This window comes from Triplophysa dalaica, chromosome 4, assembly GCF_015846415.1.
Source record: "Triplophysa dalaica isolate WHDGS20190420 chromosome 4, ASM1584641v1, whole genome shotgun sequence".
NCBI classification, from domain to species: domain Eukaryota; kingdom Metazoa; phylum Chordata; class Actinopteri; order Cypriniformes; family Nemacheilidae; genus Triplophysa; species Triplophysa dalaica.
In genome coordinates, this window is record NC_079545.1 from 18486432 (window position 1) to 18506945 (window position 20514).

Consider the following 20514-nt stretch of genomic DNA (forward strand, 5'->3'; position numbering starts at 1 on the left):
CGTGCTACTTAAGAAGAACCGTAAGTGTCCAATCTAAAGTCTCTGAAAAGGAAAACACATAAACAACAACCCCAAAATCCAGCAATTGTCTGAGCTGAGCTAAACTAAGCTAAGCACATGTGCCATTGCTGCATTCATTATAATGAATCCTTTCATCTGACTGATTTAGAAGCATTAAAACATATCTGCTAACATTGAACGCGCACCGTTCCGTAAATTAATTCCAGGTTGAATTTGGAATTTACGACTCTCAGAGAGCATGTAAAGGCAGCATTAAAAAACATGTACTTACATAAACATTAAGGCTGGATTCACAGACATGGTTTAGTTTAAGCCAGGATTATGTCTTTGTTCAATTAAGATATTTATGTAGCTTTATAAAAATACCTGTGCATCTTAAAAAATATATTTTTTTTATATTTCTGGGCAAATAATACGTATTTAGTTAAGACAGGTCACACATTAATTTTAGTCTGGGAATAGCCTTAAGCCTTGTCTGTGAAACCGGGCCTAAGTGGAATAAAATGCACCTCAGTCATTACCCGCCGGCCATGAGAATTGAACCGGAAACTTTCTATTGACGAGTCCGACCCTCTAACGATTAGGCCACAACTGCATTGGCTAACACAACATGTAAAACCTATTAAAACTCTATTGTGCATAAACTAATGCAAGATGATGACCAATCCTCAGAAAAGAGCGCGCTCGGTCATGGTTCAGATCTGTAGTGACAGATGTTTTTAATATCTGGATGAAAGAGACTTGCACTTCTTGACCCAGCCATGCCCTATTCAGAAAGGTGAAAGCTTGTGTCTGTCTCCATGAATACAAAAACATACATTATTCACCCAGATAAAGAGTAAATGTACTTATCTCTGTCTCTCTCTACATCTCATTCAGTATCCCTCTCCCTTTGTCTCGCCCTCATTTATTTATTTTCATCAGGTTTGTTCACAATATCCAATGTGCCCTGTTGATATTAATTTTTGTGATAAGATGCAATTAGTGGATGAACCATTTTTATACATCAAAGCTGTCTAGCATTCATTACCAGAGGTGGACAGTAACGAATTAAAACAGTAATCCTGTTGAAATAAAAACAACAGAACCCTGCCCAAAATACAACATAAAATGTAATTGATTTAATGGTTATAATGGGAATTGTACAATGAATACTTGTTGTCTACATGTTTGTGATGGATTCTATTGGTGGGATGGTAAATCCTATTGGAATAAAACCCAAAACAGGCTACAAAGAGGTATTTAATGTTAAATCAAATTCTAGTTAAAAAATGCATTGATTTTTTTCAGCAGGGATGGTATTTGCAGTAAATCCACAGTATCCACAAATTAATCATTTTCTATATATATTAACCATACTCCAATGAATAATCTTTAGTAAAATAACAGCAACTAAAAATTCCATAGTTTCATTTTAGTGGCTATATTTTGTGTTTGTATTTAAATTATAGTAATACAAATGGTAATAAATCCAACAAACACATGGCTTCATCACTTTATTATTTACAAGAACCTTACTACTTAGTAAATTGCTGCTAAAACTGGTAAAGGGAATATACAAAATAAAAAAACACTGCTCATGAATACATATTGGCCTGGGGGGCAAATGAGGATAATTAGGCTAAATGATCATACAGGGTTATACCTGAACAAAACATATATGTCCTAAACATATAATGCTCTTGAAGGATTTGCTGACTGAAATATTTCCCCACATTGACTTTCCTTAGTAGGAATAAAAATTACTATGGAAAGTCAATTGGGGCAAATTTTGAAGTTAACTAATACAACTGATACTCTGAGCTACTAATAAACCCCTGAGACATAAGGTATACGACAATAAAAGAATGCACAACTGACATAAAGGAAATTTACTTTTAATACTTGAGTACTTTTAAAAGCACGTACTTCTGTACTTTTACTCAAGTAAGAATCTGTCTTTCACAACTTTTACTTGTAGTGGAATAATATTTGACCAGTAGTATCTGTACTTTCACTCAAGTAAGGAAGGTGTGTACTTCGTCCACCTCTGTTCATTACTGAACACTTGTTAATTCATTATTATTATTATTATTATTCATTCATTTCCCCCCGCTAATATCACAGACAAAACCCAGATGCAGCTAATCATTTTGACAGTTTTTTTGACAAATTAAATGTAAATATATCTTTAAATAAAACATATCACATTATCTTTACAAATGATTAGACAAAATAACCTGTTCGTGACAAGTAGCTGTGTAATGATCGGGATAATGTACAAGCAGATACATCTGTTATCTTCAGTGTGATACAAGACCCTCCGCTTGCGTCAGGTCCTAATCACACTGTCTGGGCTTATTCTGCCATACAACAACCGGCTGCCTGTACATTATCCCTTACATATGACCCAATTTGTGTTTAGCCAGTCTCCACTGGCTACCTAGTTTAAGTCCCCATGGGTGAAGGAATCAGAAAGAGAAGACAGATGTCGTCCTCGTATCTGTTTTAGGCCATTTCATAAAAGTAGTTCAACTCCAACAAAAGAGCTTGTCTGTCAAATATGCTTTAATTAGCAGGTGGGTGCAAAATGAGATGTTTGGAAATGTCAAATCTGTAGGGTCCTGTGCGCCTGTAGATTTTACGTATAGGGACACTAATGAATCATGACAGAGGTTTTCTGAAAGCAACAGGACGGATAATAGGACCCCAGCATAAGACCTCCTATGTTCTTCTGCTTAAAGGTCAGAGAACGTTATTGTAGAGCCATTATGTAGAATTTCTGCACTTTCTGCCTGGCTGAGAGTCATTCCATCAATGATACATTGTTTCTTTTCGCAGAGGTCCATGGGGGTTTGTTGGCAGCTGGTGTTTGACGTGTCATGGACATCTGGGTAATCCTTTATCTATTTCTGAGTTTGTTGCTCAAAGAAGCTTCTTGATGGTCGAGTGTCTGGTGCTCAACTCCAATATCTACCTTTCTCTTTCTTTTAAAGGAAGTTTTTAATGGTTTTAATGTTTTGCCGTTCTACACTTTCCCTTTTTTTATATAACTAAACATGTGGTAATGTGTTAATGAACAGATTTTAACAGATCTGCGAAAACATAATGGCAATAAAACATTATTTTGGGGGAAGCAGTGGAAATTAGTCACCAAAAAAAACGAAAATTCTGTCATCATTTTAAACCTGTATGTCTTTCCTTTTTCTGCAGGACACAACATATATTTTGAAGAATGTTGGAAACCGAATCATGGCAATTGACTTTGGTTTTTGTCCAATAGAAGTCAATGGGTACAGTCATTGTTCAGTTACCAACAGTCTTATTATATCTACAGAATATCTACTTTTGTGTTCTGCAAAAGAAAGAAAGTCTAACAGGGTTGAAATGACAAGAGTGAGTAAATGATGGCAGAATTTTGAATCATTACTATCATGTGAACAATTGCATTTTTTACACTACAGTATGTCCTACTTTTCTGTTTGCTGTTTTTTGAGCTTTGTTCCATATATAAGTCTTCTGGATGATGAAAGGCAGTGTATGATAGTTGTGGTAAAGATCGCATTCGGATCTACAGCTCATTTCTCAACAATCACATACACACAAAAGTGCAACCTCCATTAACTCTACCTCCCTTTCTCTGTGCACCTCATTGGTTGGCGAGAGCTTAATGTGTGGCTCACGTTACCACAATTGTGCAGACTGTTGTTCATTTATCACGTGTGTATGTACACATCTTCTCCCGGCCATTTTTCACATTCTCTGATGAGTCTTCTAGCCTCAGGCTGAGTTTCTTCATCATTGTTTTTGCCGTTTACAGCACTCCCTTCTATTTTCATTATCTGTCCTTCCACCTGCTTCTGCTGAGCTCAAAGCAATAGAGTCACTCACAAAGACCACAGTACATAGAAACAGTCTGCAATTTAAGCACTGCGGTTTAAGTGTTCTTCATGCAGCTGTTTGGCTGCTAATACTGTATATATGTATATTATTCCAAATCCTTCCTATATCATCTTGGGTTCACATTAAAATACACAATATAAAATGAATGATGACAAAAATGCACTAATAACCATTTATTCATCATATTTCATTCATGTGGTAAGTGTTAAAAACTATACAGAACATTAGACATGTCACCATCGATTCCTTTTATAATCCATTGACCTATTTCAGAATGAACTTAAACAGTCTTGACTTATACTTTAAGTATAAGGCAACGGAGAGATATGGCAGCACTCACAAAGCATTTCTTGTTTCTTAAACCGATGTCCTTGTAAAGGGGCCGTTGCCCCACAGACCTGATGTTAAATTTGATTTTGGTATTAAAGCAAACACAAAAACCAGCCTAAACCTCTTATCAGCAGCCCTTCAAGCTTTCAAAGAAATGAGAGAATCCGGCATCAGTGTTCAGACAGATTACTGTCCTACTCTCTTCTTCTTTCTCTGGAGGGCATTGGTTATTTTAGCACCAGTTTAAGCAAGCTGCCTCCTCATCCTGTAAACAGGAGCCATGATGGATTGCTCATTTCTACAGTATGTTGATCTATTTCTGCAACCTTTCTCTTACTCTTTATCACCCTGACCTGGCACATTTTCCATTAGGGGAACAGTGGGGCTTCATTCTTGCACTCAACCTGTTTCTCTGAGCGTCAATGTCAGTATTTGCTTATCGTTGACCTAGATAGCTGCTCTCTCTGGCCTTTCAGTCATCACATTCACTATTGATCACTGGGCAACAGTTTGTGCTACAAATCACAGTGACTTCTTTAATGTTGGACGTTTTTGGGGCAAGCTTGCATGAGTAGAGTATTGGGATTAGGTTTATCAAACTCGTGTTTGCTCTATACTCTTACTGCCCCTTTTATAGCAATTAGTGGGATTGTGTTGTTTGTCATACACACCAGGTTCATACAAGTTGCATGAAGTGCTTGAAGTGCATGGATTTTTCAGGAAGACCTACTTTAAAAGTGCATAAATTATTGAAGGCAAAATAATTTCAGAAAAAATGTCACCTACATCTCAGATGGCCTGATGGTGAGTAAATAGAAGGCAAACTAGAGTTTTAGGCTGAAATATCCCTTTCATTTTATTGACAATTCACAAATATTTGCACAAACTGATCAGCGTACTTATCTCTGCCTTTTCTAAAATGTATAGATCAACATTTCTGTGATAAATGAGATCTAAAATGGTAATCCTTAAAAAAAGAGACGTGAAAAGTCCTTGAATTTCAATGTACAATGTCTTAACGAAGCCTTTAGACCCTATAGTACACTTTCTGCATTTTAGAAACTCAGTTCTGGTGCCAATATTGATGGATTAATGTTATACCGTTCCAGTGAAGCATGTCTGGTACAGTTAATACTTTGAAAATCTCCTTCTTGTCTCTGTGTGAAAATGCAAATGGCTTTCTAATTCATATAGGCACTAACCCACTTTATGATCTTTTCTTTACCATGTCCACTCTGCTCACGTTATAACATACAGCCCTTTTACTGAGACCAGCATAAAACACTTTGGCTTGCCAGCTCTGATCTCTCCCTAAACGCTTGAAACCGGCAAAGCCATAAATTCAATGTCATCTCAGTACTTCAATTACAGAAAACAACAGTAATGTACAGCCCCATTTACACCCACATGAAGCTTCCCAGAATACAAATGACTGCTGCTAGAGATTTTGCCACACAGAAGGACCTTCACTTTATGTGGTCAGCAAAACAGAGATCAAATTTTAAGTGAACAAATTAATAGGCTCTCCTTCCAAGGGCACGGCATACATCATTACACAATTTACTAAGTGGGATGTTTTCTGAACAGAAAACCGACGGGAAGTCGGGATACATCCCATATGCACAAAGCTTACTGGGTCAGGATAAGATAGAATGACTACAAAATATTATTACACAAAAAGATCAACAAATATTAATAACAGATGTATTCATGTCAGTTTTTTGTTTTTCCAAAGCATTTTTGTATACACGTATTAAACCCATTATCCCCTAATATACTGCATTTCCTTTTTTTATACAAATAGTTTTGCCTGATAAACACCTTAAAATGTTAGTGTTTTGTAAATTATGTACCATATACTGTACAATCTAACCTGAGGGGGCATTCACATAAAAATGGTACTATATAAGCCTACTACCATTCATCATTTTTGGCCACTACTGTATGTGGCTACTAGTACAGTATATATAAAAGTGTATATTCCATAAAGTCCAGGGTTCTATAAATTGGTGTCAATCCGGCGTCCTACATTTCACGCTCCATTAGCCACACACATTCCTATTATTCTGCTGAGAATATTACTGTACTGAAACAGTAATACTCAGTGGCACGTGAAACTGAATTTTTAACCACAAAATCTCTTCTCTGTGTTGCCTTGAATAGATTTTCTTGTATATGTTTATGCCAGTGCACATTGAGCATATCCCTGCATTAAATATTATAGTATGTTGTTATGATGTTATACTGTATACGTTGACTGTTCTGCTGTTATAATTCATTGTCAAATGTGAGATTTGACAAGTTTTTATGGAGGAAGCTGCGGGAAGGAAGCATATGAACCCCACTGAGGATCCAGTGTCCTGTAATGCATGCGTTTATGGTGGGGGTTGTATGAAGGTTAAAGGCGTCGGGCTGAATGGCCATCAGGCCTCTATCACTTCAGGTGGACACACAACATTAAGCTCATATCTGAAGGAGCAGATGTGTCATAAACGCTTTGATTATTGCCTTTGGTTCTGCAGGCTCTTCACATTTCTGGGAAAGAGAGTGAACCCCATTAGAAATTCTAAACAACATGAAGAGACATTTGAAGTGCTTTTTGTGAGCTGGTAATGATAATTTTTTCGTGATGTAGAACAAACACAAATGAATAAAAAAGCAGCAGGTGATTTAGAGATTTCAAAATGAGTGGATAAGCAAAACAAAGATCATTTATTTATTGTTGAATCAATGTTCAGAATAACCAATATGATATTGATTCAACATGAAAAAAATCTTTGCTATATGTGTGGTTACAGCAGATTTACTGATGAAAGCCTAACTGTGTCTCAGTGGTAAGAGCATTGCGTTAACAACGCAATAGGTTCAATCCCAGGGGATTGCAAATACCCATGTATAAATGTATAGGATAATGCAATGTAAGTCGCTTTGGATAAAAGCGTCTGCCAAATGGTGAAATGAAATGAAAGACCTGCTACTGTAACATAATCCTGTGGTTATGAGGTCCTGATCACAGTCTTAGCCATGTAGGGACCAACAGTCCTGTTATACAAAGATTATTGTATTGTTTTATTAAACAACAAAATAAACCCAATTTATGAACGCAATGAACAATTACTAAATGCATTTGAAGTGGACATACGCACGGTGACGAGAATAGCGTTTTAAATGTTGAAAGACACTGCCATCTAATGGAAAATTAGTGTCACTACCAGTGTTGGTCACCCACCACATAAAACCAACTGAACACCAGCTTGACCAATATTGCTGGGATGGGACCATCTTAAACCAATTATTTACTTTAGCAGGGTTTAAATTTGTATATTATAAACAAGTTTGAACCTTTTAATTGATTTGACAAACACCAGGACTATAATCTCTCCTAATTTCTAGATATTACCATTCTCAAAGATGATTCAGTATCAGGTCTGATCCATTCAGATAAACATGACATCTGCAGAGAAACAGACACAGCTAGTTAAATAATACAGTAACTAACAGTGCTTTTATATTGGTAATAAAGGTCAGTAATCGCCCTCTGAACAAAAATATTAATCCTAAACCCCTCCAGAGTTTTATATCTAAATCCTGGCTATAAAGCTTGTTAAAACATAAAAGGAAAACATCAGCTATTAAAGAGGTACCTTTGATCTGTACAGCAACAGACTGTTGCCATGCCTTAACAAAAGCCCTCAGCAAACACCTGAAAAGGCACTGTTGAATTATTCATTCATAATAATTTAATGTTTGTGTACAGATGGAGATTATGGCAGGCCAATGTGAAAACACTGAACGCAATGACTGAATTCTATTTTATGTATGCTAAACATTTCATGTCAGGAGAAAACAAAGAATAACTCAAAATATAAACGAAACGTCCTGTGTAAGTGTGACTCTTACTTCTTATTTGCTTAACTTGTAACTGCTGAGCTTTATAGGATTAAATATATAAAACATTTCCATAAAAATGTAACTAAATCAAAGTTAATTAAACATACTGAAACAAAGCACACTATTTCAAGACTGAAGATAATTCAATATGCCAGCTTCACATAAAAGAGGCTAATCTCATGATACTCTGATTATTATTCTTTCATTCAATATTTCTTATCTTTAGCATTGAGTGGTTTGATAACAGGTCCCACAGCATATTAGATTGAAAAATGATTGGCAATGGGAGTCTTAAAAGTCCAGACTGTACAAAACGTTGCCAGGTAACCAGACATGAAAGCAACCAAAGTCCATTGATTTAGTTGATTAACAATGAAAGCACAAAATCTCCATATCGTACTTCAGCATCCATCAGAGAAAAAGGACCATCCCCTTTTAATACAGCCCCCCTTTTAAAACAGATACTTTTTTTATATAATGAGTATAATGAAATTAATAGAGTTTAGTGGCATTTCCCAGAATAAAATGAAAACGTTTATTTAAGTTGTTTTATTTGAAAAAATAAACACCGTTCAACGCATTACAAAACACTATAAACCACAGAACATTTTAGACTATAAAGAAATTGGGCCTGTGTACCTGTGACAGTGAGGTTAACATGATCATTTCAGAACTAAAAGAGAGCACTTAGTATTTCCTAGGCACAGAATATCCATTTTGTTTGTGTTAAAATGTAAGATGTTTAAAAAATCAATTCACAAAGTCATCTAAAACACACATTAAAACTAAAATGAGAGAAATATTAAATAAGATACAAATAAGATGAACAAATTAAAGAACTAAGTAACTAATCTGAGTTATGGGTAACTAAAACTCACTTTTTGCTATGCTTCTTAAGCATTGCAAAATTGCATGCAAGTGCATGTCGTATTACCACGGTATGTTTAAAGACAGGAAATATTTTACTATACGTAAAAGAAACGGTTTGGTGTGACGTTTTTGGCCAATAACTACTGAAATTCAGAACACATGGAAAGAAGTAACCTGAAGTAAAACGTGAAATGTTTAACTTTGTTGGAGCTTTGATGTTTCAAAGAAAATAGAAATGTTCACCGAACACAAACCAGAGCATTGCAGAACCAGTGCTGGTGTGAGTAACAGCAACACAGAGACCATTAAAGACAGAAAACAGGGCTCTATGAAGAGCTTAAAAAGTGCGTGACTTCAGCTCAAAGTGGAAGCAAATACCACAACTTTGAACTTGCTTCTGTGTAAATTGCTTAATGTTGTTGAAATAACTTTACTGACTTCTCCAAAAGACTATACAAATTAATTCTGGACAAAAACCTTTCCCCTGGTGTATAAATAAAACAAATAATTTATACTGTACATTATGTTTACTAATACCTTAAATATATGAAAATATCCAAAGTTTAACAAATTTAACAAAGCTCTCAGACTTTGAGATAACTGAAATGTCAAAATCCAATTTAGGAGATTTTAAATATGAAAGGATTAATAAAAACACAGAAATAGCAACATGTTTTTGGTAAAGTCTTTTGCTTGGAAATGTTGACACTGCAAACAGGTAAACACACTTTTGGCTGGAACAACAGTTCTTTATACTATAATATTCTGTATGCTGTGCACAATATGTTCAGTTGTGCTGAATTAAACTGTAATGAGTGAAGCACTTGAAGCTTTAGGTCCATAAATAAATTCCTTACTCTGCTTTTGCGGTGCAAACCGCTCAATAATAAATCTTCAGTTCAGCTATATTTCTCATTTCTCATTGACTGAGGTTGGTGTCCATTGCAGGGCTGATGGGATACTGAAGCACCTGCTGTAGCTCAGCCTGTGCTGAGATCAGTGTGAGGAGACTCCAGAGTTTCAGACATTTCACCCAACTCCTCCAAGAGCTCTGTGAAAGAGGGTCTCCTGAACGCCTCTATCTGAGAGTTTCAAATAGAAATGCAATGGGCCTCTATACTTCATGGGAACAGGAAATATACTGCATTATAAATTTCACATTCTCATTTGATAAAAATACACTTACCAGACAGCAGCTGGCGGCAAGCTCCAAAAGATGCTGAGGACACCCACTGACCATTCTGCTTAATGCTGCCACGTCCAAACCATAATCCTGCAGAACATCCACGCAGGAATAGTAGTTTAGAAAAAGAAGAAAATGTTATGAGTCGTCAATCAAATTCTGAAGTTGGGATTTATATTTCCGGGCTTTAGTGTCAATCGTGATATTTATAGTCACCTGAGTTCGTGGAAGGATTTCAGGGTCTGCCGTGATTCTAGCCAGGATTTCACACAAAACAATTCCAAAAGAGAACACGTCCACCTATCATTATGTAAAGCAATGTATACTTGAAAACATTTGATAAAGAATAAGAGAACACATTTACATCATAAATTTGGGGTCCTCACCTTGCGGTCATAAGGCTCCCCACGCAACATCTCAGGGGCCATCCAGAACGCTGAGCCCACAAGTGAAAGCTTTCTGTCCTTTGCAGGGAGTTCAACCACTTCTCTAGCCAAGCCAAAATCAGTTACCAGCGCCTCTCTGCCTCTGCCCGTTACCCTTATCAGACAGTTCTGTGTAAAGTAAAACACAAACACGGATTTTGCCAATTATTTTGTCTCATTATAATATGGCTATAAGTTTAAAATGAACTTGTGAGTGAATAGTTGCAAGTTTTATTTTAAATTTTGTTGTAATAACAGATATATTTGACTTTTAATCTAGACTGCAACATTCTCTAGAATGCATATAAGCAGATGCATATCTTACTACTACATTTGTCAATAAAATAAATACATTTGTGTTCGTCTGCCCAATCTGAAGTTAGTTGGGGACTGTCGTTGTAATAAGTACAAGGATATTTACATTTATCCATTTGGCAGACACTTTTTTCTCAGCTGACAAATGGTGAATTCAAGCTATACACTTTATTAGCATGTGTGTTCATTGGGAAATCAAATGAAAACAATGCAATGCTCTACCAATAGTGCTGGAACATGTTATTTATATACATTTTGAAAAAGCGTTCACATTATCAAAGACAACAATATTAAGAATTCTAGGAATGCCATAAAAGACCACTTTATGTATAAAACAGATAATATGCACTTCCGGTGTTCAAGTTGAAGTGTTTTACTTAAATACTGCCAGAAGGGGGCGGCAAAACAAGCAACAAAGTCTACTTACAATATCCCATAAATCTAAAATTGACATCCAGTCTGAATTATTTTGAGTAGAAATACATAAACACATAAGAAAGAAAGCCTGAACCTAAACTATGATAAATAATATTTTAAAATGACATCGAACATATGCTAGATAAAATAAACACAGATCGTCATTATGTGTTTTATTTTCTCTAGACTTCCTATTGAATTGTAAATTGCTATGGAGACAAGGTGCCTGCTGGCTGATGCAGAACTTCCAGATAAATGAACTTTGTCTGTTTAATAAATTATTCAGATGAGCCGAGACTTTGTAAAGAGGCTTAATCACCCACAGCTTCTCTCTTCCATTTCTACACAGAATAAATAAAATATTGTAGTTGTGATAAAAATGACCTGATTTTGGAGGAAAGGCATTTGAAGAGACTGAGCACAGCAAGATGATGCCAGGTACAACGGAGAAATTACGTAAGACCAGTGAAACCATTAGAGGAAAAAGTGCTGACGGACGAAAACGGTGAAGTAAGGATCTGGTTTAAATTAGAATCTACACCACAGTTCAGGCTCAATTTTAAGTCCCTGAAAACCGTGACCAATGATTATAGGACTAAGAAAACCCAAAGCACAAGCCTGAGTCTAAAGCCTCCAAATTTAGAACAGTAACTCATGCATATGCCAAGTGTTGCAGCAGCCTCTGGCTGAGCTGCTAATGATGGGTTTGGATGAGATGGACTGAGGTTTTCCAGACTCCATATAAAAAAACTATAATAAATTACTAGATAAATGAAAGACAAAATAGTTACGGTGATTAAAACTGTTAAATGTATCATATCATATCCCATATTCACGGTAAAAAACAACTAGTAAGATTTACTTTTAAAAACTGTGTGAAAAAGAAGAAGAGAACATTTCCTCATGGAAATACAGTATAAATATATATTAATATTAATCTTCCACCATCTAAAATTATGTAACTTTATTGTATATTTGTGAGATATGTCATATTGATACTTTCAAAACAATATGCAGATTTTTGGCCAAAGTTGCAAACACTAAGACCTCTTTGTCTTTTAGTCAAAACTCTTTTTTTCCTCCTTCTCTCTTCTCTTTCTTCATTGCGACAAGTTCTTTCACATTCTGCAAATAAGGTTTCAAAAGCATTCATTGCGTGTTACAACAGCTTAGTACAGTCAACTTTAGCAGCTCCTATTTTCTCAAACAACGTCCCACAACCGTATAACTTTCAGTACAGTGGAAACCAATTGACGTTCCTGGTGACCGACCTGCGAGATGTGACTGTTGTGCATGTTAATTGCGTGGTTGGCATTTTTGTTTGCTCATTGTTCTTATCTGAATGGATGACAAATGGGCTGTGGCGTAGTGACAAGGCCAGAGTAAACACGAAAAGAGAGGTGGGGGGGCCAGCCTGCTCATTGTTTGTGCGTTTTGAACTTCCAAATTAGATGGGAAGAGTGTGTGAGAGAGACACAGAGTGAGGGAGAGAGAGTGGTAGAGTTTATTACCATCACAATGAAGTGGCCTCGCTGCCTCGCCCCTCACCCCGGGTTTGGTAAGCACTTGTGCGAATCCTGGCAACCCCTGACGCTCTCGCACACAAACACCTATGCCTGATTATCTCATGGGAGAATTCTGGGTAAAGTCTAGACACGGGTGATCAACTGATTTCTCAAAGGATCTCGGTGTAAACCATACGAGACTTTCTTCAGTGCAGCGGTCCATTGCTTATGCGTGTTATTGAAATGAGGAGCGGTGCTTTACCTTAGAGTTCAGATCTCGGTGGTAGATGTTTTTGTAGTGTAGATAAATCATCCCTCGGGTGATGTCAGAGGCCAGGTCAACTTTCTCTCTCCAGCATAGGGGAACATCTTTCCGGGCCAAAAGCTCCTCTAAACATCCTCCACTAACGTACTATCCAGGAAAAAAAAAACTGTCAGCGGAATATAAAGTTGCAGTTGTTTAATTACCGTTGTGTGTCACATAATAAAATATTTCATCATTATATTTCATTAATATACTTGCAATTGTTCTGTTGAAATAACAGAAGTAAATGTAACAAAACAACGCAAAGTGGACAGACTACTTACCTCCAGAATTGGATACAACTTGTCCTCTTTCACACAGATACCCAGATACCTGGAAACAAAAGATGAGAGAGGTCGTAAGCATGTAACATGCATTAGGAATTACCCTGAATAATAAATAAATTGAATTAAGAAGTTAAAGTTCTTGTACCTTAGCTCGATTGCTAGAGCATTGTTTTATATTCACAAAACAGATGCACATGGGTTTAATGCCCAGGGAACACAAACACTGGTAAACTTGAATGGACTGTAAATTGCTTTAGATAAAAGTTTCTTGAAATTGAAAATCTTTCATGCGGCATCTCATATCGCAATGTTTTATGGTGATCACAAATGTTTTTGGTCACATCCATTAGTCCCGTTCATAGTTCATTGTGACTGTAATCTCTAATGGCGTAATGAAAGTTGACATGTAACTGGAAAGTTGTGATAAGTTACAGGTGCAGAGTGCTTTAAATGTAGCTTTGTCCTTTCATAATGCACTGGAAAAAGGCTGTTCAGAGATTGCTTAGACAAACACACGTGTTTGTGGTGGTAGATCAACAGTGATATACAAGTGCGTGACTGGCTGTTTTATCAGCAGGAAAACTTTCAATAATCTCATAAATTGTAACAGTCAGAATTTAATGAAAATCTTTGTTGGTGGTGAGGGAGATAAAGCAGATTACCTTACTATGTTGGGGTGAGAGAGCTTTTGCAGAAGACTGATTTCTCGTACAATACTGGCCTGGTCCACATCGTTCTTATAGATCTTCACTACCGTCACTTTCCGTGTGGTATTGTGGCTTACCTGCAAATGCAGAATACAATATTAAATTACACAGATTGACAGTACTTGAGTTTTGTACATGTACTATGCATCACAGATACATCAGAGAATGCATGCATCATAACAGCAAAATAATTCATTTACATTTGGATACAGCATGGAATTTTATTTAAGCATGACTGGACCTTTTAATACTGACTAACATTTATAAGGAAGTTTTATATAAAATGATTTATTCTTATCACTAACATATATTATATCACATTGCACACATTTGATGTTATTTTATGTACATCTCACAGTATCATTACAGATTCAGTTTTTTTGAAAGCATCACCTTGTAAACCTTTGAGAAGAAGCCACTGCCAATGAGCTCATGCGTGAAGTTTTCCCAGAATTCTAGTTTGCGGACAGCTGTGCGTAGTTTCTGCCAGCGATCCACATGGCAGTATGTATCAGAAGACTCGCTATACAGTGTCGGGCTGGTGGGCTCAGACGAAACGTCTACCTCACACATCCTGGAGACCTCCACTAGAAACCAAACACACACACACGCAATTAATTAATAAGGGAAATAACAAATATGTAAAGATAACTATAAGAGAGTCTATGGGAAATGTTCAAGATTACAATTTCAAATCAAACAGCATTAGAATAAAAGTTAAGTATTTAAGCACAAAGATTTAACTAGAAAAAACATAACAGCCTCAACTAAATAAGAGAAGTTGTGAAGTGTGTGTGTATGTGCGCGAGTGTATGAATGTGAATCTTCACAGCATCTTGGTTTTAGCTCACAAGCGCTCTATTAGCTCACTTAGTAGTAAACTCTGGTTTGCTGTGGTAGGGTATAAATCTGGCAGAATAATGAGGTCCTAAAATAGACAGGCTCCATGCAGAAAAAGACTGATGTGCTGATGAGAGACTTCAGTGTGGTTTCTTCAGCGAAACTCGCAACAGCAGCAGCATAGACAAACAATTCAAGTATCCGCTATCTAAACCCACACACAACACCACTATCACAGCATATTTGCAACATGAAATGTTTCAACACATAACAGTGGTTTTCATCTGGTTAGTTGAGAAACAAGTAGAGAAAAGTTTACAAAATAAGAAATTTTTAAGAAATATTACGTTTTCACCAAAGCAATTCGATAATGAATTTTAGCGATGGGGAGACGCTGATAGAAAAGCAGGGCATTGAAGTCAATGGAGACAGTTGTCACAGCTCGATGATTCGCCGGGGAACAGTACGGAGTGGCACGCTTACAAAACCCGCCAGCGTTTGTCACTCGAAAGGGAATCATCTAGCTTTATTCATCCTGAGCTGAGTGCATACATGAGGCTTTTGTGTTTCCAGCACCAGTCACACATTCAAATCCCTTTCAGTTTCACAGCGCGCTAAAATAGTAAAAACTAAAAGACTAAGCACTGCCTTTGGTTTTGAAGGTCATTCTATTAAAGAGTTTGAATAACACTACATTTGGTTGTTTGTCATAATGCCTATTGCCTACACAAAGTACTAGTGCCTGTTGGTGTTTCGGTTATAACGCATTCTGAGAAAATACAAAACTTCCTGTAAAAGACATAATATTTCACCCAGGTGTGAGTTTCACCATCTTCCTACCACAGGAAGACTTACGAGAAAAAACTGCAGAACAACACAGAAACATGTCAAGGAGAGATCAAGCATGCAAGCCAATATAGCTTTAGACAAAGATCACATTAGTTAACAGTGCCGCGATAAAATGTACCACTGGAATTGAACTCCGGTCTCCCACATCTCTCAGTGGGAACTGACGTCTGGCATTGTAGAGGAAACTGAAGGTTGGTGATATACGAGGGTCAAAGGGAGACATTTACTCAGTTTACACAGTGCACCGCACGTCAGAACATGCTGTCATGAGACCTGCAACCTGACTTCACATGTACACTAGAGGAAGTCCAGCCTCAACCTGATCTTTTAAAAGAAGACAAACACTTCAGTGTGCAGAATGGGCACAAAATTAACAAGAAACGTTCTGGATTCATAAGAAATTTTGGGAAAAAACGTTTTTATTTCAAACAATTTATTCAAACTAAACCCCGATTCGCAACTGTATAGCTTATAAAAGCTATACAGTTGAGCTGTCGTTGACTGTTTATTATGAAATGTTAGTTTGATCTCATTTGATGTTTTGATAAACATAAGTAGTTAAAGTAATCTGCAATTCTGTTTCAACAAACATGCTAATATAGCAGCGAAAGTTACAGATTACAGCTTCAAGACAGGTTGAATAAATAACAAAAACCACGACATGCACTGAAAAACTTTGCTGTAGTTTTGCAGCAGGTTTGCCAGTAACTTACAGTACATTTAATTAATTAAAGGCGCAGTTTGTAAAAACTAACGATAAAAACAACAATAATGCCATAGCTTGATGACGCTGTGAAGAAGCGTGGAATGATGGGATCTGTTGTCTTCAACTCAACCACGGATGGCCATCAATCAGACGGGAACGAAAAATCATGTAAGCGGATGAGTTAATGTTTTATAAATGTCGCAAATAATTGTGGTCCTGCAAAAAAGTGACTGCTCGAAAAAAGCTAGTGGCCTGCTTGACGCTGGACACTACTTCCACATTTATCCACGACACTGTTGTCATGCGGTTTCTACATCATGACAGGTGGTAACAAAGGGTAACGGGGATTCGATGCCATTGACAGGCGACTCCACAGTCCCGTGTCACTGTCTAGAATGGCGATTTTCTCACGATTCACAAGTAGTTGGAAACATTTGAGAAATTGTTACAAACTGCACCTTTAATATTACTTTCCTATTAGTACATTTTCGATTTGATCAAAACTTTAATCAAAATAAAATCACTTTGACTTTTGAGATTCAAAATGAGAAGGAAGAGACTGGCCTCATTACTGGCATTAGCACAGCAACACAGCATAAATGACTTTCTTCCAAGGCATTTTTGTCTTGTTTTATAGTACACTATTTAAAACTTCTTGAATAACGATACATTTGCATAACAAGAATAGTTACCTAAGATATTTTGTCTTGTTTTATGAAAGAAAATATAAGAACTAGGAAAGTTTATGGTTAAGACAAAATTGAAAATTACATCTACAGTAAGTTACTGGCAAAAGTTTAAAAGGGCACATGGAGTCAGATTTTTTTCCTCAAAGAAACTACCATGCTACAATAAAATTTTAGTTTAAAGTACAGAACAACTAAACAAGAGGGTGTTACATGTTCAAGTCACGAAATTCACACCAAGTAAATCACTTCCACTCACACCATAATACACCTTCATAATCTTTTTGCAGTAATTTTATCCACATCATGACATGTTCTCAGAGAAACAGAACATTCACATTGGATGGTGTGAAGTGCAGGGGCAGTAGCTGTAAGTCTGTTCCAGATTGGATTTGCTGGAGAAGAGAGCAGCTTTGGCATCAGCCCAGAGATCTCCCCCTCAGATTCCCTCCCACTCTTTCTCTCCACAAAACAACATTCAGCACAGTGGTCAGGATGGCATTCCATACGACAAAAATGCCAGAAGTCATACTGATGTCTCTGTCTTTTCAGTCTGTGTCTATCCTTCCTATCAAGACTCAAGAAGTATTGAATTCTGACTGTTTAAACACAGCAACCGATCAAACTCCCATGTGCTTTCATGAATTCTCAAAGCAATTCAGGAGTGATGGCAGTCATAATAGAGTTTAAGCGAGCCCACCTTTCTGAGAAAATCAATCTGAAGAGAGAAGACGAAAATTTGTTTCCTTGACCAATAAGATACAATTGCAAATGCCTGTTACATTTATACCAATCAAATGTTTTGTTGTGGAAAGCTGTGGGTTTAGGTTGTGAAAGTTTAAACTGTGGGTTTAGGAAGTTTAAAAAATATTTTGCATTAAATACTAAAATGATTTTTAAATGTTAAAACAACTTCCTTGCGTAAATGTTAAACACCTAACATATCTAAGTATACAGTACTTATCCATTATCAGCTAGATTAAGTCTTTCATCATATTCTTCTCATGAACTAACGAATGAAGTACCTGGTGCAAAGAACCTTGCATTATTCTTTCATACATTTAAGCTTTACTGTTGAAGACAAAATGACAAATAAGACAGTATTTGTAAGAAAAGGTATTGAGCAGCTTTAAATAATACAAAGAAAATACCAAAGAATGCAGAGGGTATTTTATAGTATTTCAGAAATAGTTGAATCTAATCTTCAATTGGCTTTAGGCTGTTTCAAATTACAGATAAACTGGGATGTGTGCTGTACTTTTGGAAGGAGATGGAGGGAGGGAGAGCTATGTTTTCCTGTCTCACACCAAAGGCCAGGGAGGATCACGAATATGTCATCACCAGAGCACAAACTCTGAAGAACGGAAAATAGCTGCCTACTATTCATATGAAACGAAAGGAAACTATTCTTTTTTATATAAACTCAAACAAGGCACCTCACAGTATGGGCTAGACTAAAAATATTTGTGAAAAATTATATATTAAAAAATTATATGTTAAGAGGACAGATCCACATATTCCACGAAATGTCAAAAATTTGACATGATTAAAAACAGTTAAAATGTTGAACGCTGACCAATGAGATATTTATGAATTTTTGTATTCCCAAATTCAACCATGTGACCCATCTGACACTGGAAATGCAGCCATGCACCTGCAGTACAGTTAACATTTTATACCCGCATCCCTCCTATCTGCATATGCTATACATTCAGATTGTATATATTATTTACACTGTATAAGATAATTTTAAAGAGGTATAATGTTTAATAATTAACAAATTAGCACACATTAGTATCAATGGTGATTACATCTGTTATAATTATCATATATGTATGGTGTGTGTATGTGTTTAAACATATATCAGACTCTCCGAACAGCAGAGCCTTCGTAGCTTTCAAGGATTCTTCCACATGTACTAAAAATCTACAAAAAACAAGAGGCTTCAAAGACATCTATCCACTGTGAGTGATGCTTAGAAACTGTGCCAGTATATGTTGTGAATATACACTAGAAATACACTGTGATCTTGCCTGAGACTTAATGCTGAGATACTGATTCAAACCAAGACACTGAGTAAAGACACATTGATCACATCCCCGTAAAAGTGGCCACAAGATTGTGATACTCTGATAAGCAACCCACCATTTACAAGGAACATATGATGTTAGAGTATTTTAGCCACATTCAGGCTTTCATAATTTCCCCTCATCATGAAAACCTCCCCAGGAATCCCCCAACTTAAATGTCAAGTGAAGATGTAAAAACTCTAATGAGTCAGGCATCTTAGATCTGGTTATAATATCACCCAATGCGACATGTAAAGAAATGGCATGATGTTCATGAAATAGCACAAGTATAAAATCACTTTGATGATTAAAAAACAAAACAGACAATGTTACTTACTGCACTGGTTTAATAAGCTATTCATTTGCATCTTGGGATGGGTGGAGAGCCAGTCAAAACACAGACAAGCTTGGTAGTGCCTATATCACAGAAACTATGAGAAAACGACACAAATACAAGCAACAATGAATGAAGACACAAAACACAGAACCACATAAGTCTTAACAGAGCCAAGATGAGCAAAAACCGACTAACAGAACAATACATTCACCTGGTAATTCAAATAAAGTTCACACGCTGTTGTGGACTACATAATGTGCACTAAGAGCTTTTAAATCGCAATTTTTTATCGCATTACATCAAATAAATTGTATAAACACAAAACTGACAAACGCACGAGTATGGATTGATGGATAGTGAGCAGTATTTCCATTCGAAATGTTATAAGATGAATTTGCACGTGTAGGCTTTGATTCTTTGTAAATAAACACACAGACATAACAATGTTCTCATGAAAATGATGTAAGTTAGTAGACCCAGATAAGAGCATCTATTACTTACAGCTGTCAAACACTCCGGCGTCTTCACTTCCGCTGATGATTAACCGATCATCGAGTGTTCCAATAAAATCGATTATGACTAAACACGTTATGTTCTTTGAGGATGAATTGGGTTTCTAGTGGGAGGCAAATCGTGGCGTCGCTCTTTTTGCTTCTTGGAGGGACTCCATGTTCCGTCACTCACTCAACTCAACCCAGACGATCGTGAAATATAGCAAAAGCACCCTCCTTCACACTGACAGCTTCATGGGTTTAAAGTAGTCTAGCAAACATAAAATGCGGGTTTGATGGGCTGTGTAGTGCGAACTGCGAATAGTGACGTCACGATTCTTCCGTTCAACCACGCCCACCTGTAGAGACCAAGGACGGACTGCAAACCAGGAGTGTTCA

At 36.6% G+C, this 20514-nt stretch overlaps 1 protein-coding gene across 3 annotated transcripts; it reads right to left on the reverse strand.

Annotated features, from left to right (window-relative positions):
- Window positions 1-8658: 8658 nt before the first annotated feature.
- zgc:162952 (PKc_LIMK_like_unk domain-containing protein) lies at window positions 8659-20432 on the reverse strand. 3 transcript variants are annotated; one of them, XM_056746222.1, is made up of 10 exons: window positions 20126-20432; window positions 19625-19718; window positions 14531-14724; window positions 14093-14214; window positions 13428-13476; window positions 13102-13251; window positions 10564-10731; window positions 10394-10477; window positions 10181-10267; window positions 8659-10076 (listed from the first exon to the last, which is right to left on the reverse strand). In XM_056746222.1, exons 2-10 carry the CDS (start codon window positions 19653-19655, stop codon window positions 9975-9977), a joined length of 987 nt encoding a protein of 328 aa, XP_056602200.1. In that variant the 5' UTR covers window positions 19656-19718; window positions 20126-20432; the 3' UTR covers window positions 8659-9974. The 3 variants fall into 3 exon arrangements, with proteins under 3 accessions (XP_056602200.1, XP_056602202.1, XP_056602201.1); XM_056746224.1 differs by lacking the exon at window positions 19625-19718; XM_056746223.1 differs by lacking the exons at window positions 19625-19718; window positions 20126-20432 and adding an exon at window positions 15008-15136.
- Between the last annotated feature and the right edge of the window lie 82 nt (window positions 20433-20514).